This window comes from Chelonoidis abingdonii, chromosome 1, assembly GCF_003597395.2.
Source record: "Chelonoidis abingdonii isolate Lonesome George chromosome 1, CheloAbing_2.0, whole genome shotgun sequence".
NCBI lineage: Eukaryota > Metazoa > Chordata > Testudines > Testudinidae > Chelonoidis > Chelonoidis abingdonii.
The window spans coordinates 50,135,399-50,147,751 of NC_133769.1; the positions used below are offsets into that span (position 1 = coordinate 50,135,399).

A 12,353-nucleotide genomic window follows, 5' to 3' on the forward strand; every position below is an offset into this window, starting at 1 on the left:
GTAACAAAGCTGCTGTTTCCCTTCCTGGAATCTGGTGTTCTGAAAGCTAGGTTAGGTCATTACATTTCTTTTCTCAACTAACTTTAACTTTTTTGTGTGTTACTTTGTTTCACACTCCATCATTTGATATATCTGATTTAACCACCTACACCAAGGATATCTGAAAATGTTTCCTACTCAGAAAAAATATAGTTATGAGATAAAATTCAGGCAACACTGAAGTCAATGAAAAATCTGCCATTGATTTCAGGAAGTATAATTTCTCAACATCCAGTTTCCACTGGGTAGCCACACCACATCAACTGAAATAAACAATTTCCCTTTGATTGCCATAATTATATGTAACAATTTTCTCTCTCTTCTTCCCCTCAAGCGCCTCCTCCCTGTTTTTCACCTGTCATGCCTAGAACTGAAGGTACCATTAATACAAGGTGCATAGAGCTGTTTAAAGTCTAACTTTTCTGACCCTTTTAAAAATATTTGTCTCTGTATTCTTCTGTTAGAATTTTTTTTATGGAAGGCCTTAAATTACAGATCCTCAAGTAACAGTGTTAAAATTATTTATTTTTAAATATTGCTATAATTCCTATAGATGACACTGTGAGTCTAGGGCCTTGCTCCTGCCATGAGCTCTGCACAGGAACAGAGATCTGTCTGTGTGGAGCTCATAAAAGGATTGGAAGCAGAGAAATGGAGCCGATAGGAAATAGTAACTGTGTGTGGTGTGCAAATGGAATGTGCATCCTGTTAATTGTTGGGAGTGAGGGCAGGGATTTCGGGGGAGCCTGCGGGAAGTAGGTGCCCAAACCCCACTGATGCTCCCTTGAGCTCTTTTGAAAATCCCAGTTTAAATTGAGCACAGCAGCAGTCTGAATAGGGAATGTGATGCTTTCACCTTAAGCTGTGATGCTAACTTCTCACTTTCTATTTGAGAAGCTGAATTTATCAGTTCCCACTTGTCTGAAAACATAGCATGTGTGCCAGATAAGCATAAGACTACAGACCAAACTCATCCCACATACAATTCCCTTGAAGTCAAAGAGTTACACTACAGATGAAATTGCCCCCTCTGCCTATAAAAAGGGCTACCATTTAAAGTTATTAAGAGCCTGGCCATTGAGGGTACAGAGAAATACTGGGATTAACTTAACTGATATGGATTTTCTCTTCAGTTAGCAGGCGCTCCTAGTTCTATAGCTTCATTCAAGCCAGTTTAGTATAGTGTATTGCTTCTTATTGCTTGAAAAGTGTCAAAGTGTAAAATACTCTCTTTGGACCTGATGTGGAGATCTCTCTATTGCATACTCCTTACATGTTCATGTAACAGAACTCTCAGTTTTGTTAATGAAGAATTGTGAGCTAAAGAGTTCAACACTATGCATCATACAGGAAATTCTGCCCCAAAATGACATTTACCCACTGATAATTCCAACTTGAGCTTGTCAAAGTGTTTTTAAAGTTCATATGTTACATGAAATCTGTCAAATTATGTTGGCTATAACATTTGCTGTCTGTGAAGCACCTGGTATAATTTGGGGCAGTGTAAAAATGCTAATACAATAAACATCGGTACTGAATAGTTAGTTATGTCGCCATAGCAAATAAATAAACATTTTCCTATTGAGTTATGAATCATATTCATTGGTGTTAAACAGGAAGCCAATGCATAAGGGATTAATTATGGTGAGAGCTTAAATATAAACAAAATATTTCAAAAACAGGCTTTGATCAGAATACACACAATTACTGGTTAACCACTGTAATCCATATGGATGATTAAACTTCCAAGTCCAGCAAAAGAGTACCCAATATTTCCTTGCTTTCCATGTAAAGGAAGACTGATGCTTCAAAAGAGCTGTGTTCTGCCTCGATTCCCTCGCTACATTACTCAAGTTCCAAACCAGTGTATGTATCCTGATATAGCACTGGAGTACTGCACTGGTGAATCAGTCCCCTAACCCCTGAATCCAGAACTAGTTATGGAAGCGTCATTTGAACAAGGTCATCAGAGTGTATGGGTAGGCAAAGTTTGTCCAAACTTCTGGGACTACATACAATTAAGGAACCAAATAAACACTTGCAAGTTAATATTTGACATTAAGAAACTGTCAGCACTGTGCAGAAACAAAGGAAAAGAACCGTATATTAAATCTCATCCATTCCTGATGGAAGAAAAGTCCTGGCTGAGCTCTGGATTTTCTCTTATTTCATCTAGTTTGACCCCTGGATTCTATTCCTGGCTCTGTCACTGACTCTGGACAAGCCACAATCTTTCTGTGCCTTAGCTCTCCCATCTGTAAAACATGGATGACAAAACTGACTTTCCTCACAGAAGGTTTGTGAACTAAGATATTCTTTCAATCGCTAGATGGAAGATGCTCTGTCTGTCTAGACATCTATCTCTGTATTCATGCTGCACTCAACACAAAGGTGTCTGACTGCCTAGATGCAAAGTATTAGATGAAGTGATTATTTTGACAATATTGCCTTCAGCACTGACTTTCTCTTTTTAGCCATTGATGGGAGTCATAAATGTTTTTAAGCAGGCTTGGAAGGATTAGATTTTTATCCGTAAATGGCAGTAAAATGTCAATTTCACCACACACACAAACCAGTGAAAAATATTTCCATTGATAATAACAGAAATGTACAGATAGGCAAAGTAAGAAAAATGCTGAGCGAGAACTTAGGAGAGTTTGATTTAAGGATATTTACTCTGTATATTTTGACGTGATGTTGACAGTTTCTACTTTAATGGTTATACAGATTTAAGTTTTTGAAATCAATGTCTACTGTCATTAAATTATTCTTGTCTGACCTATCCTGTTGTCTGACACCTCCACACATAATTTCCCACAACTGTGAACTTTTTAATAAATAAAAATAGAAAAAATGTTTACAAATAAACACTGATATTATCTGTCAAAATTATATCTAAAAAAAAATCAAATTCTGCCAAGTCTTGTTTTAAGATACATAAAAGGGGAGTGCCAGGCCAGCATGGCTCATTGTACAGACTGAATAGTAGTGCCCTCCCTGATACCAGTGTAAATGGTGTATGTGATGTTTGTTCACATCTGATCAAAGTTTCTGGAATATGTTTGATCCTGTAGTGAGCTGAACTGCATCGAGCTGAATAAACTGTTGAAGTGGAAGGACTGAATACTTAATTGTATTTGAGCAACAATGATAAATGCTTTTGCAAATTAAACTAGGTGCAAAAACTCCTTGTTGTTTGTAACTGTAGTAAAGCCAGGAGATGTTTCCCAGAAAGAAGGGTCTCTCAGGCAGTAAATAGTTGGTGGTCATTGCTTTTTAAAAAGCAAAGAAAAACGAAGTTGTGGATGGCCTTGCATGGGTTTTCCAGAAGGTGCAATGGACATTTCTTATCTAACACACCCTTGTAGGGGACAGTCATAATCTGGCTGGTTGTGCTCATGACCAAGGAGTGGGAACCAGATAGCTGTATCATTGCTGGTAGTGCGTACTGGTGCTGAGGTGGCATAGCTGAGTGGGCTGGGAAGCTGGACATAGCCCACCCAGTTTGTGTCAGAAACAAGGAACAGCTGGAGGAGGGTAGGCTACATATATTTAAAGGTGCAAAGAAACCTGCTCCTCGCTATGCTTTTCCCAGCACAGTGAAGCCATTATGCCTTATGCAGGCAGAATGTCTTCCTCCACCACTGCTGGAGCACTCAAAGTAATCCCCAGGCCACGGTACTCCGGAGGATTTCAGGACCATAATTTGGCCCTAAGATGGAAAAAAATCTGAATGTGTTGTGGGGCACAATTTTGGGAAGTGCAGAGAGTGAGAAAGTCCTCATGGAGAAAGCACCCCTCCCCCCTCAGCCAGCCACAGCTGAATATTGGCCCCTTGGGGAATGATAAAAGGCAGATGAGAACAATTAGAGGTTTGTGAGAAAGGTCACTATTGTGATACACACATTAATGGTTGTGTCTCCTCTCACAGAGGTGAAGAACGTGGCATAGAAAGCACAGAGTACAGCTCAGAGTCAATTGTGATATATGAGCTATATAGCTGTAAGGTTGTTCTGTGTACTACAGAATGTCCCCAGGATCTCCTAGGTGCAGAGGCAGTACACCTGCTGCTAGAACTCATTACTACCTTCCAACTGGCTGGCCAATTCCACTGTCAGGTAGATGGAGCCATTACTCCATCTTCTAGCTCGCTCCCCTTCATCTCAGAGGAAACAGAGAGGGAGCTTTCTCTGTCCTCCCGCTGAGTGCTAGGACTACAGTTTTGCCTGGACTTATGTGGGTCTCACAAGGGGGTTGAGGTTACACTCTACCCCTTCTTCCTATACCTCTACCCCAAATGATTTCTGATTGAAGAAATTAGTATAGGCTTTAACCCTCACAAAGTGCCTTCTTGTAGATGTAAAGTCTGGCTTCAGCTGAAAATGATCTAGATTCTGATAAGCAGGGAATCTTTACATACTCATGAGATTCCAGCATATCTTCATATCTCTCTATATCAAAATGTTGCACCAACACTCACTTTTAAATTCGTTATGCAAATTGAGCTAAGTTTTTAAAAGAAAGCATAAACAAAGACAAGCCAAATTTGGTTCTCCTCCATGTATGTGACTCCATTGACTTCAGTGGGGTTGCACACATGTAACTAAGCATTTTACCCCATTTTTTTCTAAGTGGATGAAGAACATCCTCTCAGAAAAATTGTTACTTTAGAATAAATTGTAATAGATCTGCATGATGGAAGAAGCACTTAACATAGATACTACGGAAGGCCTACATTTTGAAAAGAACCACTAGTTTTTGGTGCCTCAATTTTGGTGTACAACCTGAGACAGCAAGGCATGTTTTTCTGAGACATTGAGAACCCACAACTTCAAACAGGAAGTAAAGGTGCTCAGCACTCATAAATTAGACTCTCAAGTTGGGTACCCAGGGACTGGACACAAAATTAGCGGTCATTTTTTATAATGTAGACCATGCAGCAAATAAACCTGGAAGATCTGGCACTCAGTAGCAAGCCAACACAATTACTTTTATTTTCTCCCCCTTTACAAACTTATATGGCCTCCATCACCAGAGTATCTGAGTGCATAAGAAAAATAAAATTGCAGAGGTGCTGACTGTTTTATTTGTAAAGGACTGTTATTTCAAAAAATAACGTGAGACAAAAATGTTCAATTTGGAGCTGAGTAAAAAGTTTGGAACAACAAATATATTTGACAAATGTCGCAGATATTTTTCTGCTCATGAAATATCCACAAATGTTTCAGTTTTTTTTAGATGTATTTTGTTGTTTGAAAATATTTTATGAACTTTATGGCAATTTTTTAACTCCATGGACATCAAACAGCTTAGTATGAGTATACACTAGTTGAGTTCTATTGGTTAGCGGGGATTGGACAGGCCTTAAAGGCCCTTCTAGCCTTAAAGTCTATGAGTCTATGAAATAAGTCATATGGTATTGTTTCTTTTCCCTGATTTGACAAGCGTGGAAGCACACAAATACTTCTGCATGTCAGTTTTCAAATTCAATTTGGGAACTACTCATGCATTTAACTATGAAATTCATGTCCCGTGAACATTCATGCCAATAAAATTTGATTATGTGAATGTTCGCTGAAAGCTGACATGAGAGCTGAGCACATGGCTGAAGCTAATTCATTGACAACACTGAGACTACCCCTGGAAAAGTTTTGCAGTATTCCCCCTATGGTAGTTCAATCCAAATGGTGCGGTGTAGGCAACTCATAGCACTGCCTAAAGCAAGTTGTTTTTCTCTCACACAGCCTCATGAATACACAATGTTGTACACACATGAAGAGATTTGAGCATATCAGTTAATTTAGAACCTAATACTGCACCAAGCTGCCCAGTCAGGGGCACTTGGCATCTTGTAGAATGTGGCCTTTCGTGAGCATGAGGAAATGCCAGATGCTGAAAGATTCTTTCTCCCTCCTCTCCCACCCCACAGTCAGAGATTGGACAGGGGTAATACTAGCTATTGAAGGTACTTATAAGGGGGACATCACCTTAGGATCTGAGGCTCAAATCTGAGATGTTTCAACGCCGCCTCCTCCTCTTCTCCAGCTGTTTTGCTGCCACATAGAATCCCACACTCTGCTGCCTTTTCACCTTAACTGAGAGGGCCTTAGGTACAGTGAGTTCTAATATACACCCCAATGCTAAAATAAATCAGGTCATTTAGTCAGCTTTTCATGAATTAGTATGGCATTTAGCTTCCATTTAACAGATCTTTTAAAGTCATAGTGTGACTGAAGCTGAGGTCACCAATATCTTTAGCTTTAGGCCTGGTCTACACTACGCGTTTAAATCGATTTAAAGAGCATTAAATCGATTTAATGCTGTACCCGTCCACACTACAACGCCCTTTATAAAGGGCTCTTTAAATCGATTTCTGTACTCCACCCCAACGAGAGGAGTAGCGCTAAATTCGATATTAACATATCGGATTACGGTTAGTGTGAAAGGAAATCGACGTTATTGGCCTCCGGGCGGTATCCCACAGTGCACCACTGACCGCTCTGGACAGCAATCTGAACTCGGATGCAGCGGGCAGGTAAACAGGAAAAGCCCCGCGAACTTTTGAATTACATTGTCCTGTTTGCCCCAGCGTGGAGCTCTGATCAGGGCACGGTGGCGATGCAGTCTCAAATCCAAAAAGAAGGCTAACAGCATCGGATCCGGACGGAAGATACTTAAGAATTTTGATCCGCTGTAATGGGGGGAGACACAAATCTTTGATAGAGCTCTGTTAACAGCACGAAAAATGCCAGCGTTGGAAAAAAAAAAATCTCCAGGAGTAACAGCGCGCTGCATGACAAGCGTAACGGGAAGCCAGAGACTCAAAATGGGCACTCAATCGGATGGAGGGGGTAACTGAGGACTCAAGCTATCCCACAGTCCACAGGCAGTCCTCTGAAAAAAAGTAATGCATTCTTGGCTGATCTCCCAAGTCTGTAGGTTCAAACACAGTGTCTGGCGTGGTTCAGGGAACTAGCTCCTCAGGTTTCCCCTGCCCCCAGCGCCCCGCCACCCACGTGAAAGAAAAGGAAAGAATCATTTCTTGACTTTTTCAATGTCACCCAGTGACTGGAATGCTGCTGGTAGACACAATGCCTGCAGCAGGTGAAGAGCAGTATCCGCTCTCTCCCCCTCCCCGGTGGTAGACGGTACAATAGACTGATATCCGCGCCGCCGATCAGCCCATGAGTGCTGCTGGCTGGCCTCAGGTCAGCTGGCGGGGTGCTGGGTAAAAAATGGGAATGACTCCCAGTTACTCCAGTAGATGTACAGAATGGCTGGTTAACCGTCTTCATCATAGCACACTGGGGCTGAGCTTCATCAGCCCCTCCCTTCCTGTGTAAAGAAAAAGATGCTGTATGCCTGGACTGTCATAACCTGCGGGAGCTGCCTCCCCCTCATTTTATCTCACTTAAAAGTTCTCTGTTTCTTATTCCTGAGGCATTCCTTTATAACTTCATGACACAAATGGGGGGGGGGACACTGCCAAGTAGCCAGGAAGGTTTGGGGGAGGAGGGAAGCAACATGTGGGGTTGTTGAGGGCACCCCCCTGTTGAATATTACACGGAGCAGCTGTGCTCTGGATACACTGGTCCCTAATACAACTTGCCCTTATTCTAGGCAGGATGACTCCTTTTTTTAGAACCATAAGGAAGGATTGACCTCAATTCCCAATGAGTCAATCCCAATTTGCTTTTGCATTGCCCCGCGACCGATTTCAGCCAGGGGCACTCATGATAAGCAGCGACAGTTACCAGGGGGGGAGAGAAACCGTCATCTCATTGCCAGTTTATTCCGGCCAGTAGACGGTACAGAACGACCGGTAACCATCTCTGCTATCATGCAAAGGCAAGTGAAATGCTGCTGGTAGCGCTGGAGTATCGCCTCTCTCTCCGCGGCATCCAGTAAACACATACGGTGCCAGAAAAAAAAAAGGCTAACGGGCTCATGGTTGCGTGCTATGGCGTCTGCAGGGCAATCCAGGGAAAAAGGGCGGCGAAAGGATTGTCAGCTGATGTTTTCACCCGGAGGAAGGAATGACTGACGACATTTACACCAGAACACGCCGCAGACCAATAATTGATTCAACCCAGAATTCCAAGGGGCGGGGGAGACTGCGGGAACTATGGGTACCTAACGGAAGAGCTACCCACAATGCAACGCTTCAGAAATCGACGTTAGCCTTGGACCATGGACGCACAACGCTGAATTACTGTGCCTAGTGTGGCTGCATGAAATCAAATTTATAATATCAGTTTTATAAAACCGATTTTAGCTAATTCGATATTATCCCGTAGTGTAGACGTGGCCTTAGAGTCAAGCTCCTACAATCCTCCAGTGTCAGTACAGATCAGGAGCAGAGGTATGCCCTTTTCTTGATTCCTACCTATCTGATAGCACCTTGCTTTACTGCTGTGCTCCATGCAGCCTATTTATCTGGTGCAGAGGACACTGTGCAAATACAGTGAACTGTGTGGCAGACTCAGCATGATGTACACCAGGGGAACACATCCCCTGCTTCTCACAAACTAGGGTTATTTTTAAAACTTGTTATGAGATTTTTTTGAGTGCAAGCAACACTGAGGCCTTTTAAAGAGCTGCTTAAAGAGCGGATCCTTTGTTCTCTGTCTAATCATTTACTTTTCATGGTTGATTTACTTGCCTCCATGTTACTCTCTGATTCTCATAACACAGTGGCAAGAAATGCATGGATGCTGAGTAAAAGGCTGAAAGCTCTGAATCTGGTGAAACAAATATTTTAAACAAAGCAGAGATAGGCCTGAATCACAACTTTGACTCCTTACATCCCTGAACTTGTACTATTTGTGTATTACTTGTACTGTAATATTACTTGTATGGTTTATTACTTGTATGGTAGCACCTAGAGACCCCAGCTGAGACTGCAGACCTATTGTGGTAGGTACTGTACAAACACATTTGCTGCCCTGAGACACTCTCTGCCCTGAACAGCTAAGTAGATGAGATGGACAATGGCAGGGGGAATAGAAGCAAAATTACTTGCTCAAGGCAACACAGCCAGCTAGTGGTTGAGACAGGAGCAGAACCCAGATCACCTGACACCCCGTCAAGTCCTGTCCACGAGACTACACTGCCTCTCCAGAAGCTTTCAGAAAGCTCTGATCTAGATATGAACTTTATGGTTGCCCCGTAAAGAGCTGAACTTAAAAGCAGTAGCCAACAAACCTGGAAATTTGGATCTAAAGTTTGCAAATTGGACCTATCTGTGAAATAAACAGCAAAATAAATTGTTGCATGTCTTGTAACTAGGTGGGAAAATGTTGTTTTTCCAATTGCCCTACGAATTTTGCAAATGTTGCTGTTAGTAAAAAAACAAAAGTTGGATACCTTGTGTAGCTCGAAAGCTTGTCTCTCTCACCAAAAGAAGTTGGCCCAATAAAAGATATTACCTCACCCACCTTATCTCTCTAAACATTACGGAAAGTGGGCATCTGAACACTGTCTTGAAATGATACTGACATTGCCTGTCACTCACTCACTCACTGGGATGGGCATACTTTGGAAGCAATATCAGTTTTTTGATTGGTTGGTTGGTGGGGACTTTTAGGGTGTTTGCAAGTGGCACATTTGTGGATAAAAGAGATCCAGATTGTTTCAGAGAGAGACCAAAGGTTTTGATTTTTTTAAATTCCTATAATTCTTATTTTCTAATTTTCTTTTGGGTCACTGGGAGTAACAAACAACCATCTGCAGGGCTTGTCCCTGTGGGTGGGTGGAAGGGATGTGCTTTGTAAATTTCAGTTTCCTTTAAGACAGCTATGTTTTTCCCCCCCCCCATCAGCGATCTGCTTCTTTTCCCAGTAGGATTTTTCTTTCTCTGTTTAGTTCTGTTCTGTGGACATCCAGATTCCAGCCTGCCTGGGGGCTATGACTCATACTCAGAAGGTTTAGTTGCAGGGGACTTCTACTACCACTGCTGCATCACATAGTGAGTGTAACACTGACAGTTCCCGGTCATTGGTGGGCAGCATCAAACCTGGGACCTCTGGAGCTAAATGCATGAGCCTCTACTACATCAGCTAAAAGCCACGTGGTCCATAGCTAAGGCTGTAGAGCAGACTCATTAATTGCTCTCTCTTAGTGGGCTGGGTGCCACTAGATGGGCTAGAACACCACACACTGGAGGTATGTGGGTTACATGAACACTAGCATGCTCCTCTCTGAACTCTCACATAGCTCTCCCCCTACAGTGCCTCTTCCACAACCAAAAGGAAAACAAAATTCTCCGTTTATAAAAACAAGTTGTTAGCTTGTAAATTAAGATTTGCACCATTCTGTATCTTTTGTAGACCATTTTTCAGTGTGTACAGAATTCAACTTCTTTTGTTTCTAGATTGTAAAGGGAAAGTTATGGATATAGCTCTATGAGCATACCATCTGACTGCAAAAACTTTTAGGGCTTGATCCAGCAAGGCAGAGAGCTTCTGCTGTGATGAGTGCCTTCAAATGTTGTTGCAGTCAGTGAGATTTAAGAGCGCTCTGTACCTTTCTGGATTAGCGGCCCTAGAGATCTAAACCATTTCACCAATCTGCCTTGAAAATCAACAAAAGTGAAATTCTTCTGATACAGAGAGAATGAAATGTTTCCTTGAAAGTACCTGAATGGACAGGCTTTACCTCCCATCCTAGAGGCAGGATGAACTAGGATTGCACTATATGACTGGATCTGAAACAGGTTAGCATTGAGTGGATATCTGCTGTTTCCCCAGATTCCAGCAAACCTGAAGGACATTCCCCTGCTAATGAGGGATCAGCTCCAGGGTTTCTTTGACCCAGATGGGCCCAGGCAACAATGTCCATTATCCCAGATTTGCTGAAATGGAATTGGAATTCAAAATTGGAATTAAAACTCTGACCAGAGGTCCAGGCACAGTCACATTAAGTTTTTGCTTGTTTATTGCCTGTTTTTATCGTTTCAGTACTGCAGAAAAAAAAAATAACCAGGAGCTACGGTTTTGCCAACAATTGGCTTAGGAAAAGTGAGCTGTGTGCATCTGGATCAAGGAAAAGCTATTCCACAGAAAAGGAGTGTAGAGAAATCCTTAACAGTGTAATCTGAGTTCCACCTGATTTTTGCCCCCCCTATTTTCTGGCCATTCCTTTATAAGGTATTTATAGGAATCATTGCTGGCCAGTAAAATCTCCCTTCCTGGGTTAAATATGGTAATGTTCGTTCCATGTCTCACCCCCACCACACCACAACCCACTACCAACAAACATTTGCAGCCAGTTTGACTGCAACAGAAGGACAGTTCACTCAGCCCGTGGGTTCTGTAATGGGGCATTCCTCCTCCCCAGTTATAGCTGTATTTTGTTCAGCTTGCACTACTGGCTCGAAAGCTAGTAGCTAGTTGGTTACCGTTTAGAGCTGCCCAGAAAACACGCTGGCTGAGCAGCAGGCGGTGCGGAGGGTGCTGAATGCCCTGCTTCCCTTGCGTTCTCGCAACAGGTTCCATTGATATGGAACACGGAGCGCGGGTTCATTCACTTAGCGGGTGTCCCCCCGCCCCCAATCTGTTGCGCTCCCACCAGCTGCAAGCTCCCCAGCTAGCCCAAATGGCCACAATTAACGTAGTGACTGACAGGAGGCTATTTAAGCCGATGCAGTAGAGTGCCCCCCTCCTCCCCTTTCTTAAATGGTTTGCCGGGACAGCAGGTGGTGGAAGGAAGGGAAACAATGAACTGTCACCAATGTTATCAGTTCCGTCCCTGGCACCTCTGCAAACACCGTGCCCCCGGCACTCGGGGCTGCTATCGCAAAATCAATCAATCAATCCCGCATAATAGCAAAACGGCCCCAGCTTCTCTGCCCCGAGCCCCGGATCTCCCGCGTTTCCTGCCTTTTAATCCTTACCTTGACCACGTCGTCGTTGAGCCGCTTGGGGTCCCGACTGACCAGGTCGATCTCCTTGGTGTGCACGTCGTGCATCGTCTTCTCGTTCAGCTCCTCGGCCATGCTCTTGTTGTGGGGTTTGTAGATGTTCCCTTGCTCCCGGACGGGCGCGGTGTACAGGAACCCCTGGGGACGGCACGGGAGCGGGGCAGAGATGAGGCACTCCCCGGGGCTGGGCGGTGGCGGGGAGTGTCACGAGCTCATTCAGCTGCGGGGCTGCAGCGTGCGCGGAGCCGGGGACCCTTCAGCGCCGAGCCTGCCCCCCGGCTGGCTTTTTAAACCGATAAAAGCTGCCCACACCACACCCCTCGCTCGCTCGCGCGGGGCCGGACAGAGCACCGACTCCCACCGCCAGGGGTCCCCTGCCAGCGCGCCGGCAGGC

The 12,353-nt window shown here is 43.6% G+C and overlaps 1 protein-coding gene across 3 annotated transcripts in view; it reads right to left on the reverse strand.

The window, feature by feature from the left end:
* The window catches only part of CAV1 (caveolin 1), a 29,277-nt gene that overhangs the window by 15,663 nt on the left and 1,261 nt on the right, over positions 1-12,353 (reverse strand). For all 3 annotated transcript variants that reach the window (XM_032770804.2, XM_032770803.1, XM_032770805.1), the window contains exon 2: positions 11,933-12,097. In XM_032770804.2, coding sequence (XP_032626695.1) covers positions 11,933-12,097 — 165 coding nt within the window. The remainder of the gene's footprint in view (positions 1-11,932; positions 12,098-12,353) is intronic.